The sequence below is a fragment of the Leucoraja erinacea genome, chromosome 5 (assembly GCF_028641065.1).
Source record: "Leucoraja erinacea ecotype New England chromosome 5, Leri_hhj_1, whole genome shotgun sequence".
NCBI lineage: Eukaryota > Metazoa > Chordata > Chondrichthyes > Rajiformes > Rajidae > Leucoraja > Leucoraja erinaceus.
Genome location: NC_073381.1, coordinates 25,500,512 through 25,527,827, shown reverse-complemented (window position 1 = coordinate 25,527,827; position 27,316 = coordinate 25,500,512). Strand labels below are relative to the sequence as shown.

At 43.2% G+C, this 27,316-nt stretch overlaps 1 protein-coding gene across 1 annotated transcript in view; it reads right to left on the bottom strand.

Moving 5' to 3' along the window:
* LOC129697058 (doublecortin domain-containing protein 2) overlaps positions 1–27,316 on the bottom strand; it is a 116,492-nt gene that overhangs the window by 41,348 nt on the left and 47,828 nt on the right. Inside the window, 2 exon segments of the mRNA XM_055635268.1 lie at positions 12,315–12,369; positions 24,201–24,347. Of these exon segments, the coding sequence (XP_055491243.1) occupies positions 12,315–12,369; positions 24,201–24,347 (202 nt within the window).

Below are 27,316 nucleotides of genomic sequence, written 5' to 3'. Positions count from 1 at the left end.
AGTCTAAAACTAAATGTCACACAAGGTGACAGAAATTTGAAAGCTGCCACGATCACCTGAAATATTTGATCACATCCCGAGGGAATAATTCCAATGCCCCATTAAAAAGACTGAAATCAGCACAGAGAATTTGACAGCAGCACAAATTTAACAGAACTGCAGAGAACTTCATTTTCAGCACAACCTTTGCCACAGAAGGCTGTGGAGGCCAGGTCAATGGTTATTTTTAAGGCAGAGGTAGATAGATTTTTGATTAGTTACTCCAGCATTTTGTGTCTACCAGGTATGCAGGTTAATTGGCTTGGTAAGTGTAAAAATTGGCCCTAGTGTGTGCAGGATGGTGTTAATATGTGGGGATAACTGATCGGCGTGGACCCATTGGGTTAAAGGGCCTGTTTCCGTGCTGTACCTCTAAAATTAAAACTAAAAAAGACTACTGTAAATTGACCATAATGTCTAAGTGAGCGGTAGAATTTGGGTCAAATATATTGGGATTACTGTAGGATGATGTAAATGAATGCTTGATGGTTAGTGTATCTCCTTGGATCAAAGGACATGTTTCCATGCAGTTTGATTCCACAAGATCGTAGACCTGGTTTTCCAATAACTGGTCCAATGAGCATACATATTTTCTACTGTTCTATGAGAAGTAAAAAAAGGACTTGGATTCATATAGCACCATTCACATCCTAGGAGCTCCAGAGTATATTGACTGCATGTATAAAATGTGGTTGTTATTTTGTATGAAAATGCAGCATGTGCAAATTAGCATATAACATTATTTAAGACAATACCGAATATGAATATTCGAGTGTCAGAGGTTATGGGGAGAAGGCTGGAGAACGGGGGTTAGGAGGGAGAGATAGGTCAGCCATGATTGAATGGCAGAGTATACTTGATGGGCCGAACGGCCTAATTCTGCACCTATAACTTATGACTTTATGACCTCAGACATTGCAAGAAAAGGCTCAGCAATGTCCTCTGCTCAAATCTCACCTTCAGCGGTTCCTCAGGATCAAGATAGAGACAAAATGCTGGAGTAACTCAGCAGGACAGGCAGCGTCTCTGGAGAGAAAGAATAGGTGACATTTCGGGTCGAGACCCTTCTTGAGACTATTGTCAGGGGTCCTCATGATCAAGGATGGCTTTCTTCCGCTTTGGTTGTATGCTTTCTGAGGTGGCTAATGAGGCCATTGTGGGAACTGCAGACTTGCACAGTTGATGCACGTGGTGTGTGAGAGAGGGGACAGGCGGGTGGCGTGTGAAGTGATTGCTTCTTCTGCTGCACTTTCTGGACCTCCTTGTGCTCCCATGGCATGGCCTCTAGGTTCTGAACCCCATCCAGAATTCTTCATCTCCACTTAGAGTGGTCATGGGCCAGAGATGTCCAAGAATCCGGGGGAATCTTCAATCTTTTCTTCTACCCTCCCATTAAACACTTTCTATGTCAGAACAGTGTCTGTCTCGGGAGTTTGGTGGTGGACATACAAACAATTAGGCTTGTATATTTAAACATAGGGATAGTCAAGATCCAAAATTACAGGTTCATTACTACGGCTGAGGACTTAGGCCTGGAGAAGCCAACAGATAGGGAAGAGGACAAAAAGGGATATGAAGGGTGATCATTTTAAAATTTAGCCTACGTAGGTTAGCCTTGGTTAAATGAGGAGATTTATCCACCCTTACTTGCTTCAGGATGTCCAGCACCTGCTTGACAGTAAGATGGATTACCCACAAGACATCTCCATTAAGTGGCCCAAGTTCCCTTGCTTTCATGTTTTTCTCCACTGTAAAAACAGAGGAGAAATACTCATTGGAGACTTTCCCTTTCTCCTACAGCTCCACAGTAAGATAACTACCTTAGTTTATGAGGAGTCCTTTTTACTCTCTCTAGTTACCCTCTTTCCTTAATGTACATACAATCTCAACTACTTTGACTAAAGTCCTCTTGTGCAAGTACATTCAAGATTGACTGGGCATAGAAAATTACGGAGTTACTGTATATGTTGAAATCATTGATGTATACAAGTCTATACAAGCCTGATTAATTGATTGCATTCAAGTGGAGGAGGAGCCATCTTGGGGAACGGCTGCTAACCAGCAGCCGTCCATTTAATTCACTTTTTTTTTGCAGTTTTAGTGAGTCCTGTGCCTTGTTTGTGGGAGAGATAGACTTTTTAATGTGGGGGGTAGGGGGTAACATTATTTCTAGGTCCCTACCTGGTTGGTGAGGCAGCTTTTTCTCCGGGCTGCCCCGTCGACCCGTCCTCGTGGCCTACCAGCGGGCGTGGAGCGCCGTTTCCTGGCGGGGACCGCCCAGCACCTCGGCTTCGGTGGCGGCACAGCGCTGGAGCGCTATCGCGGAGCGAGCGGGCGATGCCTTGCCTGGGTCGCTGCGCTGGATCGACGCGCTGGAGCTCCGGTGAGCTGTGACCGCCGAAATCAACACCTCCGGGCTGCGGGTCTGCGGAGCGGAGCGGGCGGCGCCGACTCTAACATCGGGAGCCTGGGAGCTCCAAACCGGCGCGGCCTTGTCGGCTTCGGAAGCCGCGGTCCCCAGTTAGGAAGCGGCCGTTCCAGGTGGCCCAGCCGCTGAGAGGACTCTCCCGATGCCAGGGCAACACCACCCGGCCAGAACGGCCAGGAACATCGGGCCTCCGTAGAGGCAATAGCGGAGGCCTCAATAGGCCTGACTTTGGGAGAACTGGGGATGGGGACTGGACATTGTGCCTTTGTGTAGAAACATAGAAAGCATAGAAATTAGGTTGGTGGAGTAGGCCGATTCGGCCCTTGTTAATTTCGAGCCTGCACCCCGCCATTCAAATTTATCATATTATGATTAAGTGGCTGATCATCCAACTAAGAGTAGACCCGTACCTGCCTTGGATAATATTTCCCAGTCACCCCCCTGATCCCCTTAGCCACAAGGGCCACATCTAACTCCCAACTTAAACATAGCCAATGAACTGGCCTCAACTACCCTCTGTGGCAGAGAGTTCCAGAGATTCACCACTCTCTGCGTGAAAAAAGTTCTTCTCATCTCGGTTTTTTATCCAATTATCCAAAATCAATCAGCTGGAGTAACTCAAGGATTTCCCCTTTATCCTTAAAATACACCCTTATTTTTGCTGTGACCCCAATATAAACTGTCCTGGACTTTTACCCAATGCAACCACAATGTGATCGGGAACAATCTCTTCCTGCATCTAGCCTGTCCAAAGTCCCAAGGAGACAACAAGGGACTGCAGAAGCTGGAATCCTGTTTAAGAAAAACAAATTGTAAGTTTCTATAAGATCCACTCTCAATCTTCTAAATTCTAGAGAGTATAAACCAAGTCTATCCAGTCTTTCTTCATAAGACAGTCCTGACATCCCAGGAATCAGTCTGGGTAACCATTGTGGGGGTAACCATTGTGGGGGGCGATGATTTTTTTTTGTGTAAGTTAATATGTTAGTCTGTGTCCAAGATGGCTGTCGGAAGGGAGAGTGTACACTGGCGCGGTTTAGCTGCCGCTGCTATCTCTTCACATTGTGTTTTTGATTTTTTGTCTTTGGAGCGATTTCTGTCTTTAATTTGTGTATTGGTGATGTCCTTATTATTTATTTTACTCCGACTATATGTTTTTTCTCTCTTGTTAATTTCTGTAAGGTGTCCTTGAGACTTTGAAAGGCACCCGCAAATAAAATTTATTATTATTATTATTAAGTGGATTTAATATACGATAAGGAGTAAGAGGAGACTTATCATTTTCATGTTCTGGATAATATTTCCCAGTCAAATTTTGCAGATACATAAAAAGAAAAATTATGTCTTTAAATATTTAAATATATCCAATTATTCCAAAAATCAATCCAACTTCAGATAAGCTATCGATAGACACAAAAAGCTGGAGTAACTCAGAGGGTCAGACAGTATCTCTGGAGAAAAGGAATAGGTGATGTTTCAGGTCGAGACACGTCTTCAGACTGATAGGGGAAATTAATAAAACAGGGTATAATCGGATAGGGTCTTGAATACTTTTGTTATTTTAAAGAAATACACCCTTATTTTGTTTGGCTTCATTACAAATTGCTACATTCACTTTCATAATTGAAAGCACCAATATAAACTTGTTCCCCAGAACTCGATTTACCCATCAATGCAGCACCGCAATGTGAATTAGGCAGTAATTACACTTTGATAAGTGCTCTTGACTAGATTTTTTTAATATATAAGTGACTTGGGAGCGGGCAAAGTCTAGGACCAAGGAGACAACAAGGGACTGCAGAAGCTGGAATCCTGCTTAAAAAAACAAATGACTGGGTGAAACGCAATGGGTCAGGCAGCATCTAGTGGAGGAAGAAGTGAAGAAGGGTCTCGACTAGCAACGTCACCCATTCCTTCTCTCCAGAGATGCTGCCTGTCCCGCTGAGTTACTCCAGCTTCTTGTGTCTATCTAATGAAGACTGTGTTTCAGCTCAGGACCCTTCCACAAGAAATTCCAACCCAAATCGTCATTTGAACATTTTCCCCCACAGATGCTGCCTGTTGCATTCGGTCCCTCCAGACGTTTATTTTTTGCTCAATGCATAGAACGAGTGGGAAGTTCTATAGATATCTTTTATGGCATCACACAGAAGAACAAAGAATAAGAGCAGGAATAAGCTAAGTGGCTCCGCAAATCTGCTCCACATATAATAGGATCATCAATGATCTGTTCTCGCCCTCACCTCTACTCTACTGCCTGCTCCCAACAATCATCGAACAGCACACCATCCAAAAATCTGTCTTTCCCACTCTTGAGTATACTATTTTCACTTGTCCAGACATTAGACATATCTTTATCTTAGGTTTAAACCAGCATCTGCAGTTCTTTCCTACACGCTTTATGTATTAATCTTGCTTTCAAATATTTGCACCAATGTTCTGTTGAAGTCATACACACCGGAAAGTTAAATTGGGTACTTTATGTCACAGTTTACAATAACATTGGTGTTATATCGTGGTCAAATTCTATGCACGTGATGACACCACCAACACATGCAGCATATTTTAGTTATTTAATGACGGAATTTGGATCAAAAGCAACAGATGACCTTTATAAATAACTCACCACCAAACATGAAGCACACATTCAGCAAGTTAAAAATGCCAATTGAATGACTAACAATAGCTTCTACAGCTCTCCAGAATAAAGAATTCTAAAGATTCACTGTCACTATCCTCTGAAGAAATTGGTTTGGTAAGTGTAAAAATTGGCCCTAGAGTGTGTAGGATGGTTTTAATATGCGGGGATCACTGGTCGGCAACGACCTGTTGGGCCAAAAGTGCCTCTAAAACTAAAACTAAAAAAAGACTACTGTAAAATGTCCATAATGTCTAAGTAAGCGGTAGAATTTGGGTAAAATATTTTGGGATTACTGTTGGATCATGTAAATGGATGCTTGATGGTTAGTGCATCTCCTTGGTTCAATCATAGAAACATAGAAAATAGGTGCAGGAGTAGGCCATTCAGCCCTTCGAGCCTGCACCGCCATTCAATATGATCATGGCTGATCATCCAACTCAGTATCTTGTACCTGCCTTCTCTCCATACCCCCTGATCCCTTTAGCCACAAGGGCCACATCTAACTACCTCATAAATATAGCCAATGAACTGGCCTCAACTACCTTCTGTGGCAGAGAACTCCACAGATTCACCACTCTCTGTGTGAAAAATGATTTTCTCATCTCGGTCCTAAAAGACTTCCCCCTTATCCATAAAATGTGACCTCTGGACTTCCCCAACATCGGGAACAATCTTCCTGCCTGTCCAACCCCTTAAGAATTTTGTAAGTTTCTATAAGATCCCCCTCAATCTTCTAAATTCCAGTGAGTACAAGCCGAGTCTATCCAGTCTTTCTTCATATGAAAGTCCTGCCATCCCAGGAATCAGTCTCGTGAACCTTCTCTGTACTCCCTCAATGGCAAGAATGTCCTTCCTCAGATTAGGAGACCAAAACTGTACACAATACTCCAGGTGTGGTCTCACCAAGGCCCTGTACAACTGCAGTAGAACCTCCCTGCTCCTATACTCAAATCCTATACTCAAATCAAAGGACCTGTTTCCATGCAGTATGATTACACAAGATCTAAGATCTGGTTTTCCAATAATCAGTCCAACCCCATCAATGAGCATACATATTTTCTACTGTTTCTTGAGATGTAAAAAAAGGACAGGTTCATATAGCACCATTCACATCCTTGGAGAACCAGCATATATTGATTGCATGTATAATATGTAGTTAATTGTTATTTTGTATGAATATACAGCATGTGCAAATTAGCTTATAACATTATTTAAGACAATATCGAATATGAATATTCGAGTGTCAGAGGTTATGGGAGAAGGCTGGATAATGGGGTTAGGAGGAATAGATCAGCCATGATTGAATGGGCCAAATGTCATAATTCATCTCCTATTACATGATCTTATGATCTTTTACGTGTTTAAAATGCTGCATGTAGCTAAGCAGAAATTGCCAATTTTACTCTTTGATGGAACTGCCCTGTGAAAAACAAATCTTCTCAAGAAATGAGGAGAGACTGGACATATGGGTTTGCTTTCCTTGAAACCGAGGAGTCAGAAGGTGGACCTGATAGAAGGATACAGAAATTATGAGCAGCAAAGATAAGATAGTTAATAACAAAATTTTCCCCCGTGGCAGAGGTGTCTTGCATCCGTGGGCATGGGTTTAAGCTGAGGAGTACATGGATTAGAGGGGATTGTTTTCACCCAGAGGGTTGTTGAAATTTGGAGCAGTGTTGGAGGGGGTGCTGGAGATGGATATCTTGACACACACTTGATTTGCCAAACCATAGAAGGTTGCAGAGCAGGTTGCAGCTGACAAATGGGATTGGTATAGAAGGGAGTTTGGTAATTGACAATGTACTGCAGGCTAAAAGACCTTGTTTCTTTGCAGTTTGACTTTATGATAAAGAGAACTCCCCTGTCCATTCCCTCCAACGATACTGCCTGACCTGCTGAGTTCCTCCAGCACTTTGTGTTGTGCTTAAGATTCCAGCCTCTGCGGTTCCTTACGTCTCCTCGTTAAATCAGTTGCATGCCCATGAATGGGACTTCAGTTTGAAGTGAATTCCGAACGCTTGTGCCTCTTGACGAAGCACCGTTCACTGATAAACACAATATTCTGAAGTGGCATTTGGACCCTGCACTTTGTCCAAGACATGGTTGTTACCTTTGGGCCAGCGGGCATGGCACAAAAGGAGAAAAATGACCAACCATTCACAATCCTATTTAAAAACACCATATCTGCCAATTACAATTACAGTTCGCTGCAACCCATTTCATTCAATTATGAACCACTTTCTAAATCAATTATAACCTGTAAAGGATTAGCTTCACTTTCTTTTAATTACCGGGATCTGCCAAATATCATTTATCTTGCTTTGTAAGTGTAATCTATTTGCAGTATGTTACTGCTAAAAATAAACAGCTTTATACATCTTGAATGGGTTGGTGAACTCCACACATTTATATCCATGTGTCAAGGGAGGAAGAGGGGGATGGGAGATCTCTGATGAAGAAGTGCAGTAGTGAGATTGTCGGCAAATCAACCACGATCTAATCAAATAGTGGAGCAGATTCGAGGGGGCCGAGTGACTTAATTTGTTATCCTGGTAGGTACAGTCGCATGAAGAAAAGCAGATTTGCAGGAAGCCAAAGGGACTCCTGTCAAGCCAGACATAGCAGAGAGTTGTGAATGCTGAGGCAACTGAGTATATTCAAGGCTGAGATCGGTTGGTCTCCAAGGGGATCAGAATATATTGAAGTAGGGACGGCTAAGTGAATTTAGACTCAGGTATTGATTTATGGAGCAGAGGAATCATATGACTCATGCTTCTAATTTATTTACTCCTTTCACCCATTTACAAGCCTGCCTCCCATTGCTTCACAGGTATCTTTCTGCTAGCCAGATCACCAATTCCAAGCAGACCATGCTGCCTCCTCGAGAATGGGACTTCGAGTTATGCAGGCAGGCGTTCCTGATCAAGCAGGAACCACGGCCAGATGGATGAATTCCTGCAACAGCACATGAGACACCCTGATGTGCTGGCACTGCAACAGAGGGGACCTGCCTGAGTACTAGATAAGATGGCAGGCTCTTCAACCTCACCCACCTCAGAGCAAAGACAAAAGTACGTGAAGCTCACATCAGAGACATGTTGTTTGCTAACGCCACCGCAGTTGTGTCCCACACCCAGCAGGAACTACAGTCACTGATGGACTGCTTCTATCGGGCATGCAAGGACTTTGGGCTGACCATCAGCCTGAAGAAGATGAACGTATTTGGGCAGGATACAGAGGCGCCGCCTGTCATCATCATCGACGACTGCGAACTTGATGCCGTCCATCAGTTCATGTACCTCAGCACCACCATCACCGACAACCTCTCCTTGGACACAGAGATTGATAAGAGGAGCGGGAAGGCAGCTACAACTCTCACTCACCTCACAACTCGAGTGTGGACCAACCCAAATCTGACAGTGAAGACAAAGATAGCAGTCTACAACGCCTGTGTCAACAGCATTCTGCTGTACGGCAGTGAGACATGGACTACATATGCCAGACAGGAGAGAAGACTTAACACCTTCCACCTGAGAAGCATCCGCCATATCCTGAGCATATCCTTGCAAAACAGAGTGTCCAACGCCGAGATCCTGCCTCGGGCTGGCCTTCCCAGTATGTACACTCTACTCAGGCAGCGCAGACTGCGGTGGCTGGGCCATGTTCACCACATGGAGGATAGCCGTATTCCAAAAGACATCCTCTATGGAGAGCTGACATCTAGGAGGAGAACCATTGGCCGCCCCCAGCTACGTCTGCAAGAGAGATATGAGGGCGCTCGACCTCGATGTGAAGTCCTGGGAGAGCCTTACAGCTGACCGCACGAGGTGGAAAGGCACCCTGAACCAACATCTCATAACGGGGGAAGAGACACTGTTGAACGCAGCGGCAGACAAGCGGACACGCAGAAAGGAGCGCAGCAACTTCAACAAACCAGAGACCACACACAAATGTGACCTTCGCCACAGAGACTGTCACTCCCGCATTGGTCTCTTCAGCCACAAGCGACGCTGCTCCAGCCGAGGTTTGGAGTAAGCAGCCAACAACTAGGATGCATCACCCATAGTCAGTCATGGCAGAGGGAGGCCTACGACATGAGACACCCTGATGTTGCACGACCTTGGAGCCGAGAAAGGAGGCAAGCAAATCATCCGCTGCATTTCAACAGTTAATCAGTTGCCCTCAGGTGAAAAGGAAGCATCTGTTTCCATGCAGCACACATGCCTGCCTAATCTTATTGTAGCTGTTTACTTGTGCCTGCCATTCACTCTCTCAGATGTGACTAAATCCACAGACCACTGTCAGAGGAATCCTTTGATGCCAGATATGCCTGGTCAATTTCAAGCACTCATCTTATTGCACAGATGCAGCTAGCCCCCTTCTTTTAAAACAACCTGCAATCAATTGTGGGCACTTGACAGCTTCACCTGTGAAGCTAGATCATGGCTAGAAAATGAGCAGTGAAGGCACCATAATGTTAAACCGTTTCATCTCATCACAGCTGTCGGTCTGGATGGTGCTCAGTGCTGCTACAGATTCCGAATATTGTCACGGCACAATATTACCAAGTGGGAGAGGGAACTGAAGCAGGGACATTCTCATAGCCTCCCTGTAAAAGTATAACATCCCATCTGAGTTGGTTGGAATCCCTGGCCTGTGTTCGGTCTATATGGAGGAGGAGTATTCATGGCGGCATTGGGAACGGTCCTTTCATACATTGCACGTAGATACCCCATGTTATTAGCAGAAAAAGTGGACCAATTCTCAAACTCCCATCCACCCACATCATTAAGAAAACTGCTGCCCCATCTGTATGGATGTCTGAAGATCAGTCCCTGCAGAATGCACAGGAACAGAACAGAAGTCATCCTCAACCCTAAAGGGATGCCTAAGAAGAGGAGCAGTTGTTGAGGAGAGGCCAACAGATTTTGAAAACATCAAAATTGCTTTTAAAAGAAGAACAAATAAGCTACCAGATGTCGCAATGGTTTTGAACTTCTCTTCTCTCATCGCTTTGGCAGAAGAACAATAGATTATTCGGGGAAACAACTTAGATATCACATGTCATTTTCCCACTATTTCCACAACACATCCACTTAATTTATAGTGAGTGAACCCCTGTGGATATTCACTCTCATTATCTCTATGTATGACATATGATGACATCTTAAGGATAAGGGGGAAATCCTTTAAAACCAAGATGAGAAGAACTTTTTTCACACAGAGAGTGGTGAATCTCTGGAACTCTCTGCCACAGAGGGTAGTCAAGGCCAGTTCATTTGCTATATTTAAGAGGGAGTTAGATGTGGCCCTTATGGCTAAAGGGGATCAGAGGGTATGGAGAGAAGGCAGGTACGGGATACTGAGTTGGATGATCAGCCATGATCATATTGAATGGCGGTGCAGGCTCGAAGGGCCGAATGGCCTACTCCTGCACCTAATTTCTATGTTTCTATGTTTCTATGATAGTCTGCTAATGTGCCAGCTAATTTGCTCAATTTCATTGTTTTGGCACAATGTCCATATTCTTTCAACTATTCAATTATTATATTTGTGAACCATGGGTGTACTGACCATTTAGGCAGGAATGTGTAGGAAAGAACCACAGAAGCTGGTTTCCACTGAAGATAGGCACAAAATGCTGGAGTAACTCAGCAGAACAGGCAGAGATGCTGTCTGTCCCATTCAGTTACTCCAGCATTTAGTGTCTATTTAGACGGGAATGTTGTATTTTGTCCGTTTTTTTTTCTCCCAAAAATACTTTCATATAATAACTAGTTCACTATATTTTATTAAATCATGTGTATGGTGTATGGGAGTAAAGTGCATTTGCTGCTCTGAATCTATCAATGTGTTTTTTTTAAACTCTCATTCCTAAACAGAAATAGAAGTATTGACAGAAGTCAAAAAACGTTTGACATTTAGGATAGTATAATTATCAGCAAAGAACACATCAAATGAATAGGACAGTTTTAGAGGTACAAACGCAGGCAGGTGGGAGTAGTGTAAAAAAACATATTGGCCAGGGTAGGCAAGTTGGGCTGAAACGGCCTTTTTCCACGCCGTGAGATTCTGTGACGTTATGATTCTATGACTATGACATGGGCCACATGCGGGCAGCTGGAACTAGTGTAGAGCTAGTGTACACTACCAGTGTTGTGTAGGCATCTTGGTTGGCATGGGCAAGTTGGGCCGAAGTGCCTGTTCCCATGCTGTATAACTCTATGCCTCAGACAAATATATATTTTTTTGCCGAGAGTAAGATCGAGGTCTTTGAAAATAATGAAGGAATGTGAAATGTTAAACGTGGAGCTACTTCTCATGCAGGGCTTCCAAATGTTACATAGCTAATATTGAATCCAAAGTCAGATTATAATATTTTGAGAGCATTTTCTAAAGATACCAACTGTCTATTTGATTCATATAAATTTGCTTTTGAACGAAATGGTCAATAAATGCAGACCGAAATGTGTTTTTTCACATTTTTTTTGTCTGTTTAATTTTTTTTCTCTATATTTCCAAATCAGATAGTTTACAGAATTACAGTATTTTTGTTATAACTATTCATATTCTTTCACGACTTTATATTGATAAATTAGTGTCTTATTGTGCTTTGATAAGCCATAATTTGGGAAAGGTTCACTGTATGAGGTATTAAGTCTGGATTAAATTTAATGTTTATGTTTTCGTGAACTGTTATATCATCTTAAAATAACCGATATCTAATTAAATTAATTATTCAGATTGTTACAATTTAGTGGAAACACATTGCACAGATTTCCATATTTAAAAGTTCAATTTCAAAACTCATTTTGCAGTTTAAATTATATATATTTCTTAGCTGGTGTCTAGGAGTGTTTTAAAGGGTTTGTAAAAATCTGTTCATCATTTTTGAAACTGTTTTAGGTATGTTTTAGGTATGTAAGCAGTATTTTAAACCATATCATTTTTTTTCAAAGGATATTTTAAACTATATCCATTTTTGCTAGTGTATAAGAGAATTTGGAATGGATTGATAAAACGCCTGTTCATCATTACTGAAACACTGTTTAAAAGATGTAAAACTATGTTAACTCTTTTGACCTTTTCCATCTTAAAACATTGCAGAGATGATAGATTTATGACATTGAGTTATTGGAGCAGACCCCAGTCTAGCTATCTAATGAATTCAATTATGACAGAACTGGGAAAAGTGTAAAATCATACCTTTCCTCTGGCCTTGCGACCTCTTCTGATTGGAGGAAGCAGATCAGAATGAAATCTGTTAAAAAAATATATGAAAAGCGATCTGTAGCCAGTCATAAAAATGGGGTCAACATCCATTGTCTTGACACTCATATTATTTCCATGTGCACAATTCATTTCATTTATTAATCTGAAACCATTCCATGCCCTTCCCCCTTTACCCTATAACATTTTTCAAGTCATTAAATTTAATTCATGTCAAACAAGCAGCATATAAATGCCAAGCTGGTCAAAATAAATTGTCGAGATCTATCAAATTGATGAAGACACAATATGGGCGGTCATGGTGGTGCAGCAGTAGAGTTGCTGCCTTACAGCGAATGCAGCGCCGGAGACACGGGTTCGATCCCTACTACAGCAGCTGTCTGTACGGAGTTTGTACATTCATCCCGTGACCTGCGTGGGTTTTCTCCAAGAACTTTGGTTTCCCTCCAAACTCCAAACACGTACAGGTTTGTAGGTTAAATGGCTTGCCAAATGTAAAAATTGGCCCTAGTGTGTGTTGGATAGTGTTAATGTGCAGGGATTGCTGGTCGGCGCGGACCCGGTGGGTGAAAGGGTCTGTTTCCATGCTGTATCTCTAAACTAAACTAAACACAAGGAACTGCAGAAGTGGCGAGAATGGGTCGGAACATGATCATAGAGCACGAGAGCAGCTGGAATCACAGTGGGAAAGCAGTGAGAGAGGGCCTCACAGAAAGCTGCCGGAGGGAGGTGGAGAACTTCATCAAAGTAGGCATTGGTAGTGAGTCTGTGTCTATCAAATCGTGTTGGCAAATAGATCCCTTTGTGTAACTACCATGCAAATATTTCACAAGAACAGAGCAGCTGTTAAGATGTAAAATTATAAAACAAATCAACAATTACCTAAGTGGTAATTAAGTGGTAACAGAATTTGACCCAAAAAAATGAACACAATTCCAGGAAGCTATAAACATTACATATACTTGTGAAAATATCCTCTCCATATTCACTCGATCCAAGCCTTTCACGATTCTGTATGTTTCAATGAGTTCCCCCCTCATTCTTCTAAACTCCGAGTTCAGGTTAACCTATGTACACTCATTGTATTTGGTGTTGTATTTATTATTACTATACACTTATACTGTTTACTTGGTGAGCTTCATGTGAACAAGGAAGTCCATTGCACCTTGATGTACAACGCAATGAACTAATCTGACTCTGAACCTGCTATTTAATAGAACACATAGAAGGCAACGCCTCAGCAATGCTACATGTTTTTCAACCAAACAGGTGATTTACTTCTAGATTTTAGGTGCACAATGCAACTGGAATCTTAACTGATAATTAGCATACAGTTTAATTGATAATAATTACATTATCACATCAATGGGCAGTGTAATTGTCATTCCCACTCAGAAGGAAAAAATCAATAGTCAATTTTGCACTTCCTTGGTTGAATTGATTTTTCCTACACGCAAGATAAAAGAGTATAGAGCTTATAGCATGTTATTATTCATTGCCATATTGTTTTTTATCACTCTTCACAAAACACATGAAAATATATTCAATATGGTTACGAGTAATTACAACTTAAATCATAAAGTTTCAGTCATATACCACTGAATTATATGCATGCACACATTTCATGTATAGCATCTCTTCATAACTAAGATTCTATCCCATGCAACGTCCTGCTGCATCTCCTCTCCACCCTCATTTCCTTGCTATCAAGAGGCAACTAGTCAAGGTTACCCTGATCTTATTGAAGGACAGTCCACGTGGGGTTCTCTTGACCCTAGCTGGTATGTTTGAACCAGTTGTATGTTCCTGTAATCATTCCTCAATACGCACCACCTTTTTATCCCCCAAACCCATGTACTCTATTTTTGTTTAATAATTCTTGCATGGCTCTTAACAAAATTCATATATGTCACATCCATTGATTTCTCCTTGTTTGTTCTCTTACTTACAGGTTCAAAAACCAGATTTGCCAAAGACAATCTCCCTTTCATAAACCCATGTTGACTCTGCCCAGTCATGACAATATATTCTAAGGAACCTGCTCCCTCCTGCAGCGAGTGGGGCAGTGAGCAAGCAGTAACTGGATCAGCAAGGGGGTAATGAGTGGAAGTCCATGGAAGCAGTGAATGACGCAGCAAAGAGAGCTTGAGTGGAGCTGTAACTTCACTTTTTATGTGTAGGAAGGAACTGCAGATGCTAAACCGTAGACAAAATGAATTGGGAAAAACTCCTCCAATGTAATTTGAGAGAGAACTGCAAGACATTTTACATGTACCAAGGGATGATTCAGCTTTGGTTGGAGTGATTCTTTAAATAGCCAACACCTCCAACAATGTTTCACTCCTTCACTTTGACAGCAGCCTAGAATTCTGTGTTCAGACTTCTGAAGTAGCACTTAAGCCACAAACAGCTCACTCGGGGACAAAACGACACAGCACTGAGCATGGGGAATACGAACAGTAATTATGTGACACACTTCAAGGAGGGAATCGTAGGGACCATAAGCAGCAACCCCATGGGCAGTATTGTTCTTTATTTTCATTCTTTGCTGCCTTAACTCAATCACAGGTTTATTCTTTCATGTACAGACGCACACCACAGATACAGTGTTCTGACATACTGGAAGATCTTGCCATGGCCTTTGGTTTGGAAATGCTAAAGCTGTGTTACCTATGGTTTGGAAATGCTAAAGATGCCTTGCCTAATTAAAGTTGCCTTGCCTAATTAAAGTTGCCTTGCCTAATTAAAGTTGTCTTGCCTTCTATATAATTAAAAGTCTAATCTTGACCACCTTGTTTGCGCTTTATATTGATTTCAGAAAAAAACTTTACTACATACGGCTGTGATTTTTGGCCATCTTACTCAGAGTCCCACACTGCTCATCAGGTGCCGAGGATTTTTCTCATTGATGAAAAATATAAGAGTTATTAATGTTTAAAAAATGTTGAGATTGTCTCTACTGTCAATCACGCCATGAAGGTCACGCCCCTTCTGGTGGGAGGTGGGGGAGGGACTATAAAACCCAGAAGTGTGGGCATGGCTCAGTCTCTGCAAGATGGAGGAGGGTGAGGTCATGACTCGCCATCATTAGTGGCCTTGCACCCTGCTTGAAATGGTATGAAACTGCACTTGAATCTGGTGGCCTTGCACCCTGTTTGCAGTGGTATGAAACTGCACATGAATTTGGTGGACTTGCACTCTGCTTGAAGTGGTAAGAAACTGCACTTGAATTTGGTGGCCTTGCACCCTGTTTGCAGTGGTATGAAACTGCACATGAATTTGGTGGACTTGCACTCTGCTTGAAGTGGTAAGAAACTGCACTTGAATTTGGTGGCCTTGCACCCTGCTTGAAATGGAATTTCAAGGTTTAGTCGTGAGTCAACTGCCAGCCCACCAGCCGTGAGTGAGTGAGCTGCCAGCACAACAGGCTTGAGTGACTGAGCCGCCAGCCCAAGAATCCATTTGGCTCACAATGTCCATACTAGCCCTCAGGAAACCAGTCCCTTCAGCCCACAACACCCATACTAGTGCACCAGAAAGTCCCCCCCCCTGTTTATATCAGTGCCTTTTCTCTGGGGGACTTAGTCTAGTAGTTTATATCAGTGCCTTTTCTCCTGTTGTTGAGCCTAGTTTTGGTTTGTCTACTTAGGCCCTAATGTACCTGTCATAAAACTTTGCAGTATAAAAATAAGCTATTTAATCCATCACGTCGGCAGCATTATTTTACTCCACAAATTTCCACTTTGCTCCCCATTCACAATACACTTCGGTGTTCCTCCCATTCGATAGACAATAAGCAATAGACAATAGGTGCAGGAGTAGGCCATTTGGCCCTTCGAGCCAGCACCGCCATTCAATGTGATCATGGCTGATCACCCCCAATCAATACCCCATTCCAGCATTCTCCCCATATCCCCTGACTCCGCTATTTTTAAGAGCCCGATCTAGCTCTCTTTTGAAAGCATCCAGAGAACCTGCCTCCACTGCCCTCTGAGGCAGAGAATTCCACAGACTCACCACTCTCTTTGAGGAAAAGTGTTTCCTCTTCTCCGTTCTAAAAAGATGGCCCCTTATTTTTAAACTATGGCCCCTAGTTCTGGACTCCCTCAAGATCGGGAACATGTTTCCGCCTCTAGCGTGTCCTAACCCTTAACAAAATCCTCTCATCCTTCTAAACTCCAGAGTATACAAGCCCAGCTGCTCCATTTTCTCAGCATATGACAGTCCCACCATCCCAGAAAATAACCTTGTAAACCTACACTGTACTCCCTCAATAGCAAGAATGTCCTTCCTCAAATTAGTGGACCAAATCAGCACACAATACTCCAGGTGTGGTCTCATTAGGGCTGTGTACAACTGCAGAAGGACATCTTTGCTCCTATATTTGATTCCTCTTGTTATAAAGGCCAACATGCCATTTGCTTTCTTCACTGCCTGCTGTACCTGCATGCTTACTTTCATAGACTGATGTAACTAGGATCCCAAGATCACGTTGTACTTCCCCTTTTCCCATCTTGACGCCATTTAGATAGTAATCTGCCTTCCTGTTTTTGCTACCAAAGTGGATAACCTCACATTTATCCGCATTAAACTTTTTCAGCCATGCATCTGCCCATTCCCCCAACCTGTCCAAATCACCCTGCATTCTCATAGCATCCTCCTCACAGTTCACACTGCCACCCAGCTTTGTGTCATCTGCAAATTTGCTAATGTTACTTTGAATCCCTTCATCTAAATCATTGATGTATATTGAAAATAGCTGCGGTCCCAGCACCGAGCCTTGCGGTACCCCACTAGTCACTGCCTGCCATTCTGAAAGGGACCCGTTAATCTCTACCCTTTGCTTCCTGTCTGCCAACCACTTCTCTATCCATGTCAGCACTCTACTCCCAATACCATGTGCCCTCATTTTGCCCACTAATCTCCTATGTTGGACCTTACCAAATGCTTTCTGAAAGACCAGGTACACTACATCCACTGGCTCTCCCTTGTCCATTTTCCTAGTTACATCTTCAAAAAATTCCAGAAGATTAGTCAAGCATGATTTCCCCTTCGTAAATCCATGCTGACTCGGACTGATCCTGTTACTGCTATCCAAATGTTCGGCTATCTCATCTTTTATAATGGACTCCAGCATCTTCCCCACCACCGATGTCAGGCTAACGGGTCTATAATTCCCCTATTTCTCTCTCCCGCCTTTCTTAAAATGTGGGATAACATTAGCTACCCTCCAATCCACAGGAACTGATCCTGAGTCTATAGAACATTGGAAAATTATCACCAATGCATACACGATTTCTACAGTCACTTTCTTAAGTACCCTGGGATGCAGACCACTAGGCCCTGGGGATTTATCACCCTTCAGTTCCATCAGTCTATCCAACACCATTTCCTGCCTAATGTGGATTTCCTTCAATTCCTCCGTCACCCCTGATCCTCTGGCCACTACTATATCAGGAGGATTGTTTGTGTCCTCCTTAGTGAAGACAGATACAAAGTACCTGTTCAACTCATCTGCCATTTCCTTGTTCCCCATAATAAATTCACCTTTTTCGGTCTTCAAAGGTCCAACTTTGGTCTTAACTAATTTTTTCCTCGTCACATTACTAAAGAAGCTTTTACTATCCTGCTTTATATTCTTGGCTAGCTTACCTTCGTACCTCATCATTCCTTCCCCTATTGCCTTTTTGGTTTTCTTCTGTTGTTCTTCAAACGTTACCCAATCCTCTTGCTTCCCGCTCATCTTTGCTACGCTGTTCAATCTTCTGACCTGATCTTACAGATGTGTATTAAATCATGAGAGGAATAGATCAGGTAAACGCACAGAGTCTCTTGTCCAGAGTAGGAGAGTCAAGAACAAGACTCCATAGGTTTAAGATGAAGGGGAAAAGAATTAGTAGGAATCTGAGGGGTAACCCTTTCACACAAAGGGTGGTGGATGTGTGGAGCAAGCAGCCAGAGAAGGTAGTTGAGGCTGGGATTATCCCAATGTTTAACAAACAATTAGACAGCTACATGGATTGGACAGGTTTGGAGGGGCCAAACACAGACAGGTGGGACTAGTGTAGATGGGACATGTTGGTCGGTGTGGGCAAGTTGGGCCGAAGGGCCTGTTTCGAAGCTGTATAACTCTAATGGCTTCTTATTAAAGTACTTCTAAATTGAATCTCTATAATGATTTATAGCAAGTTCCCTATTTCAATCAGTCTGTAGAAGGGTCCCAACCCAAACCATTGTTTGTTCATTCTCTCCTCAGGTGTTGTCTGACACATTGAGCTCCTCCAGCACTTTGGGTTTGGCTCAAGGTTCCAGCATCTGCAATTTCTGGAGTCCCCGCATTTCAATCACTGTCTTCATGTGCATAGAAACATTTCCAAAATACTTGATTTTTAATTTTTCTATTGGTGCTCCTAACATTGTGCCCGGCTAAAGCTCTATTTATGTGATTGCTTGCTGACCATCACACAACAATGATCCCTGCAGTTGCGATAACCATGCATCACTGTTACCGACACTATATATTGCCATGTGTAAGTGCATTGTTCAATCCATTTCTGACATAACACTGTGTCCTCGCACCTTTTGTGTCATCTTGACAGAATGACCAATTACACGTCAACGTTTCTGACAATCTTAATTCTGGTAAAGTGATCTTTTCAGGTATCAATGGTCAGGCTCAATCTGTTCAAAGAAAGGTCTTGTCGTGTGTCATTGATTCCACTCCTGGCAAGAGGCCAAAATGTACATCAATGTTCCTGCTTCAAGCCCTTTCAGGAAGTCTGTTAATGTATCAGTATTCCTGGCGTCACTTCTGACAGGAGCTCGTCAGGTTTAGTGCCACTGTCTCACTACAATCCAGGTGACAGACCTTGCAATGAAACTGTGCGTTTGGCTGCTCTCCCCGGAGTGACTGGATCCTACGCTGCCGTTCATTTCATGGCTTCAGTACTGTCACAAAGATGTATCCCACCGCTCTCAATAAAGAGGAATAGTGTTGTGTTAAGGCACCTAGATATAATGCCTGCCAGAATCCCTCGTTCTGTTGGTGACCCCCAGCTCTCAGTCCATCCAGATGTTCTATCACATATCAGTCATGATAGGAGCACTGCTGCCAAGTGTCCACGAGCAGGAGCTGGGTTTGTCACTTGAGAATATCGACTGATCTGTATCAGGCTACAAAAGCTGTTAGTGACACCGTCAGTCAGCAGGACCCGAAAATTCAATTTCCTGCACCTTTTACCTAGACATGGACCATCTCAGACACCACCCTCCCTTTCTTCATCTTTGCAGAAAGGCTCTGACCTGAAACGTCATCTATTATTTTTTTTTCCAGAAATGATGCTTTTACCCTCCAAGTAACCTTTGTTTTTCCTCTCTCTCCATCCCTCCCCCATCCTAGTTCTCCGACTAATTTGATTGTCCTCCTGAAAATCTACCGGTGGCGCCACGATGGCAGCCTCGCCAACAGTCTATCTGTCTTTTCGTCTTTTTTGTTATTTTTAATGTGTTTTAAAAGTTTGTGTTAATGTTCTCTGGTTTGTTTTATAAGTGGGGTGGGCGGGGGAAACTTTTTTTCAATCTCTTACCTTGGCGGAGATGCGATTGTTTTCCGGATCCTATGAATGAGGAAAGACATTCTTGCCATAGAGGGAGTACAGAGAAGGTTCATCAGACTGATTCCTGGAATGTCAGGACTTTCATATGAAGAAAGACTGGATAGACTCGGCTTGTACTTGCGAGAATTTAGAAGATTGAGGGGGGATCTTATAGAAACTTACAAAATTCTTAAGGGGTTGGACAGGCTAGATGCAGGAAGATTGTTCCTGATGTTAGGGAAGTCCAGAACAAGGGGTCACAGCTTAAGGATAAGGGGGAAATCTTTTAGGACCGAGATGAGAAAAAACATTTTTCACACAGAGTGGTGAATCTCTGGAATTCTCTGCCACAGAAGGTAGTTGAGGCCAGTTCATTGGCTATATTTAAGAGGGAGTTAGATGTGGCCCTTGTGGCTAAAGGGATCAGGGGGTATGGAGAGAAAGCAGGTACGGGATACTGAGTTGGATGATCAGCCATGATCATATTGAATGGCGGTGCAGGCTCGAAGGGCCGAATGGCCTACTCCTGCACCTAATTTCTATGTTTCTATGTTTCTATCTCCAGTCGCTCAGCGGCCTAACATCAACAAGCTGGCAGCCTTGCTCAGGACTGACTTTGAGTCCCAACGCAGGGCCGTGGACTTGATCCCTTGCCTGGGATCGGCGCTCCCGGTGGATTTCACAATCGAGGAGCTCAGGAGCTCCAAATGACGCAGAAGGTTTCGACCGCCCCCGACCAGGGGTCAGATCGCCCTGCGCGGGGGAGCTGAGATTTCCCCCCCCCCCCCCCCCCCCCCCCCCCCCCCCCCGATGCAGGAGCTTGATCGCCCCAATGCGGAGGGTCCAAACGCCGCCGGCGATGGGAGTCAAGATCACCCCATCAATGGAAGGCTCAAGGCCTCCGACCACGGAAAAACAAAGAAGGGAAGAGATAAGAGATTTAACTTTTTTTCGCCTTCCTTCACAGTGATGAATGTGGAGGAGTCACTGTGGTGGATGTTCACTTTAAAATGTATTTCATGTGTTTTGTTGTTTTTTATTGGTATGACTATGGCAAATCAAATTCCTCATATGTTGCAAAGCAAACTTGGCTAATAAAGTATGATTATGATTAAATGTTACTGATTGTATGCCTCATTGTCACCTTCCTCTCAGCTAACAATGATCCATTCCACATTTTCCTTGATCCTCAACCCCTTTGATCTCTCATTTTCACACCTTACCCTTCCATATCATTATGTCATACTCTCCCCGATTCTCAATCTGAAGAAGGGCCTTGACACAAAACGTCACCCATTCCTTCGATCCAGAGATGCTGCCTGGTCTGCTGTTACTCCAGCATTTCGTGTCTGAGTTACTCCTTCGACAAATAATATAATTATGCAAAACTGCCAGGCAACGAACATTTCTAAAAAAATAGTGTCTAACTACAGCACCTATGTATGAGATTCAATGGCATTGCAGTACTTCCCACCATCAACACCCTGCGGGGTACCACTGACCAGTAATTCAACTAGACTTGACTCATAAATACTGTGGCTACAGTGCAGTGGAGAGGATGTGTATCCAGAGGAAATGATTTACCTTCTGGCAGCCCAAACCATTTCACAGGTCGAGAGCATGGTAGAAAAACGTCCTTTTCTCGGGATGAGTGAAGCCTCGACACACAAGAAACTAAACATCATCCAGAACAAAGATGCTCACTTGACTGGTCACCATCCACCACCCTAAACATTCACTGCCTCCATACTGGTGCATGAGGGAACAAATATTGTGCAGTCATTAATGGACCCTCAGTGAGTGCTGTTTATAAAATATACATGCTGATACCTTGTACAAGAAGAAGCAGAGCCGGCTGTACTTCTTGAGAAGGCTCCGCTCCTTCAACATCTGCAGTAAGATGCTACAGATGTTCTACCAATCGGTGGTAGCCGGTGCCATCTTCATCGCCACGGTGTGCTGGGACAGCAGGGCAAAGCCACGGACGCCAATCGAATTAACAAACTCATCAAGAAGGCTGGCTCCGTCCTGGAAGTGATGTTGGATTCATGGGGCGGTGGTCTTGGAGGGGAGGATGCTCCTCAAACTGCAGAGCATCCTGGCCATTACAGATCACCCCCTCCATGACACACTGGTCAACCTGGAGCAACAGACTGGTTCCATCAAGATGCAGGACAGAACGCCACAAGAGACCCTTCTTCTATCAAACTGTATAACTCCTTCCCCTTCTGTCATGGGGTAGACTGAGACTGAGACTGAGACTGACCCCACACCCATATTTTATGTTTCATGGTTGTTGGCAGATCAATTTCCCTCTTGGGATAAATAAAGTTCCATCGCATTGATAAATAAAGTTCCTCACCCAGGCCATTTTGGCAGCATATCTCAAACTTGCAGCCTCCCAAGAGCAGAGTCTCCTCAACACTTCCATTCTTTAATCATGCCAACAGAGCTTTGTAAGTTCATATCTACAAGCACAGTGGCGCAGCGGCAGAATTGTTGCCTTACAGCACCAGAGACCCAGGTTCGATCCTGAATACAGGTGCTGTCTGTATGGAATCTGTGACCGCGTGGGTTTTCTCCGGGTGCTCCGATTTCCTCCCACACTCCAAAGACGTACAGGTATGTAGGTTAATTGACGTCTGGAAATTGCCACAAGTGTGTAGATAGAACTAGTGTATGGGTGATCGCTGGTCGGTGTGGTTTTGGTGGGCCGAGGAGCCTGTTTCCACTCTGTATCTCTAAACTAAATTAAACTAAAACTAAACAGTTGATTATTTTTCTTCCACATCAGGTGCTGGCATAACTAAAAGGCATGTTGATGTTCAGATAAAACAGAGAGATAAATGCAGCTAAGAATTTACATTTTCGCCATAAGACAGGATTGAACTCGGCCTTTAGTTTGTTGAACAGCCAGCTACTCACTCTCAAAATGCCGAGGGTCCACTTACTGCTGACAATTATTGGTCATCTTGATTTAACTCACTGGATCAAGCCTAATTAGTTAAACTGTCCCAGTCATCATACACTCCAGATTGAGTAGAGGTGGGACCACAACAAATTACAGACTGGAGGGGAGAAGTTGAGAGGGATCCAAGATAATGTCAGTCCTGATTGTTTTCACGCTATTGCTAGCCTACCAATAAGTTCCAAACTTATCTTTGCTAGGGCTCTTTGGCTCTGTGGCCTGTACATAGAAACATAGAAAACAGGTGCAGGAGGAGACCATTCAGCCCTTCGAGCCAACACCGCCATTCATTGTAATCATGGCTGATCGTCCCCAATCAATAACCCATGCCTATCAATAACCCTGCCTGCTCCCCATATCCCTTGATTCCACTAGCCCCTAGAGATCTATCTAACTCTCTCTTAAATCCATCCAGTGATTTGGCCTCCACTGCCCTCTGTGGCAGGGAATTCCACAAATTCACAACTCTCTGGGTGAAAAAGTTTTTTTCTCACCTCAGTCTTAAATGGCCTCCCCTTTGTTCTAAGATTGTGGCCCCTGGTTCTGGACTCGCCCAACATTGGGAATATTTTTCCTGCATCTAGCTTGTCCAGTCCTTTTATAGTTTATAGTATATGTTTCTATAAGAAACCCCCTCGTCCTTCTAAACTCCAGTGTATACAAGCCTAGTCTTTTCAATCTTTCCTCATATGCCAGTCCCACCATCCCAGGGATTAATCTTGTGAACCTACGCTGCACTGCCTCAATCCATTTTATCTTAAGTTTAATTCATGTCCTATTTAATCATGAAGTTTGCTTATTGAGGTTCTCTTACTAAAAACACAGTACCTTTCATAATGGAGCAAAAAGCTGTCTGGGTTTATGGGCAGTGTAGCTACCAACCTATTTTGCAACTGTTAACTCCCCATAAACACCAGGTAAATACTTGTAAATAATCCCCATGGGCTGAATGCATCCCACACTATACATAACTTACTCTTGGGGTCACTCCAGAGAAATACCTAAACGTTAGGTGACAACAATATCATTATATGATGACACAGAGATTTTGATATATTGTCTGCAGTAAATTAAATGATACAATATATTTTTGTGCGTAAGTATACTCTGCTATGCTCCAGCTCTGCTTTTCTCCTGGAAATTTGACAATTACTTTAAAAACATTAAAAGGCAGGTAGCAGTTAATTTTGCATTGCAGTTTAATTTATGCATTTAATAAGACACGACATACTTAGCAAAGTTTTAAGCACTGTTATAAGCTCAGCCATCGTCGAACTAAGTGTGTTGTTTGGAACTCACCCTTGAGTCTCTCGTACTGTAATTTTCTTTGACAAGACTTGATAATAGGGCAGCTTCTTGAATTTTTCTGATCCAACAGCCACATAATATTCATTATTTTCTAATTCAGCTGCACCGAGTAAGGGCCTTCCATCTATTGTGCATAGTCTGTGTGTTTACAAACAAAAATAATTTTAGTCTTTAAAAAAAAATCATGGTATTAACTGCGAGTGAGTTTCTTTTAATGAAAGCGATTAGGTGGAGGTGATGAAAAATGTAAAAGGTATGTTTTGGCATAGATATTCTGCCAGTTTCTACATCATCAATTGCAAATCCTACAGTCTTATACATCTTTTCAAGGCTAAGAGGAAAAGATAAATCAGCCATGATTGAATGGCGGAGTAGACTTGATGGGCCGAATGGCCTAATTCAACTGCTGCAACTTAAGAACTTATGGACTTATGAACATGACCTTTGCTATCTCTTCCCCATCTGGTTGATCTGTTCAACATCCCTCCCCCATTCAGTCCATGTTATTACCTTCAATTCTCTGTCTCCACCTTTCCGCTCACCTCCATACCTGATTACCTCTGCCCAATTGTTTCTCCTCATCAGGAGGATCTTACAGCAAGATCTTGATCAGCTGGGCAAGTTGGCTGAGGAATGGTTAATGAAGTTTAATGAGGATAAGTGTGATGCATCGCATTTTAGGAAGTTAAACCAGGGCAGGACCTTCACAGTGAATGGCAGGGCCCTGGGTAGTGTTGTACTGCAGAGGAAACTCAGAGTGCAGGTACATAGTTCCCTGAAAGTTGTGCCACAGGTAGATAAGGTGGTCAAGAAGGTTTTCCATTCATTGGCCTTAATCAGAGGGAATTGTGATATTGGGATGCCATCATCCAAAAAGTAGAAGTTACTGATGTTATGTTACCATTGGTGAGGGCGGATTTGGAATATTGTGTATAGTTTTGATTACCCTGCTGTAGGAAGCAGGTTGTTAGCTGGAAAGAGTGCAGAGAAGATTTTCGAGAAAGTTACCAGGACTTGAGAGCCTGAGCAATAGGAAGAGGTTGGGCAGGCTTGAACTTTATTCCTTGGAGCACAGGAAAATGAGGTGTGATCTTATTGAGGTGGATAAGACCATGAGAGGATTAAATAAGGTAAATGCACAGTCTTTTAACTATAGTAGGGGAATCATGAACCAGATTACATTGGTTTATGGTGGGAGGGGAAGGATTTAATAGGAACCCGAGGGGCAACCGTTTCACACAGAGGGTGGTGGGTTTATAGAATGAGCTGCCAGAGGAGGTAGCGAGACAGGTACAATAACAACAATTAAATGACATTGGGACAGCTACATAAATAGGAAAGGTTGAGAGGAATATGAGCCAACTGCATTATAGAACAGAGCGACTTAAGGGTGCAGGTATATACTGTAGTTCCATGAAGTTGGAGGCATGGTGGAAAGGGTGGTTGGGAAACCATTTGGCACATGTATCTCCATCAGTCAGGACATTGAATAGTCTGAAAAGGGGTCTCGACCCAAAATATCACGTATCCCTTCTCTCCAGAGATGCTGCTTGTCCCGCTGAGTTACTCCAGCTTTTTGTGTCTATCTTCAGCTCCAAATAAGCTGGGTTGCCCGTTTCTGATTGGTAACATCCAAAATGCCATGGATACGCACAGTGGTCCAACCAGGTTCAACACACATCCGGATATCACATTAATTTTCAGCAATGTTTTAATTCTCTTGATGCAATGAAACACGTGAACATTTCCCTTTACTGAAGCCTCTGTGCTATTTAAAGGAAAATACAGAGCAGTTCTCAGTCCAATGCTGGGAACCAAACTTGGGTGTGTTTCCTTTGAAGTGATTAACTTGTTTGCCTCTACTTGAGGTGAACCATTCCACTCACGAGTGTAGCAAACCTCTTTGCACACCTCCCTCTTGACATCTCATCCGACCCCTGTCCTGCTGCTACCAACCCCCCCCCCCACACCACCACCACCTTCCCCCCGATCCTCAACCCACACATTATTTGCACATCCAAACCAACCTGACAACCTGGCAGTCAATCCCACACCCACACTCCATGCCCCCGCACCCTTTCCCACCCAGCTTCCCCCATCAACCCCCTCTCATCGACTACCTTCGGCAACATAACTAGCACATAACCAGCCCGGCGTGAGGGCCTGACCATCGGGCCGCCCGGGGCGGCGACTGCGGGTGCTCGGAAGGCCCAGACCACGGATGAACATCTGGGAAGATCGGAGGGGAGGCTGGCTGGACTATGGTGCCTTCCTCACCTTGGTGCCACTGTGTTATGTTGTGTCGTGGACTTTCTGTGTTTGTGCTTTTCTTTTTTTAATTCAATTTTATTTTTAATATGTTTTATTATTTATTATTTATTTATTTTTATGATACTGCCTGTAAGGAAAATTCATTTTGTTGTCTCTAATTGAGACAATGACGCTAAATTTGAATACAATACAATACAATACAACAACCATCCAATTGTAACTCCAGTTCTGCAATTTTCTATATGGGATTGTTTTTTTTAGGATGACACAGTGACACAACTGGTAGAGCTGTTGCCTCACAACGCCAGAGATCCAGGTTCGATCCGCACCTCAGGTGCTATCTGTATTTTCAGGTTCTCCCTGTGACTGCGTGGGATTCCTCATGGGTGCTCTGGTTTCCTCCCACCTGCCAAAAATGTGTAGGTTGCTTGGCAAATTGGGCCCTAAATTGCACCTCGTGTATCCAAAGAGGATGCCAAAGTGGGATAGCATAGAACCAGTGTGAACAGGTGGTTGATGGTCAGCATGGACTGAGTGGGCTGAAGGGACTATTTCCATGCTGTGTCTCTAAGCTTAGGATGTCGATATTTTAGACTTTGCCCCAGATTTGAAAAGACAAGTGTAAGGAATTAAAGTACCCACCATGTAAAAAGTTGCACAGTTGAAACCCTACATGTTTCAAGTATATTAGACACAAACAAAACTATCTAATTAATTAAAACAGTGAGATGCCACTGATATTTCTATGATTGGAACAAACCAGAAATACACAGTCAATGTAACATCAATGACACCAGGAAGACAAAGCTTTCAATAAACGGTGAAGAGGTAGAAGA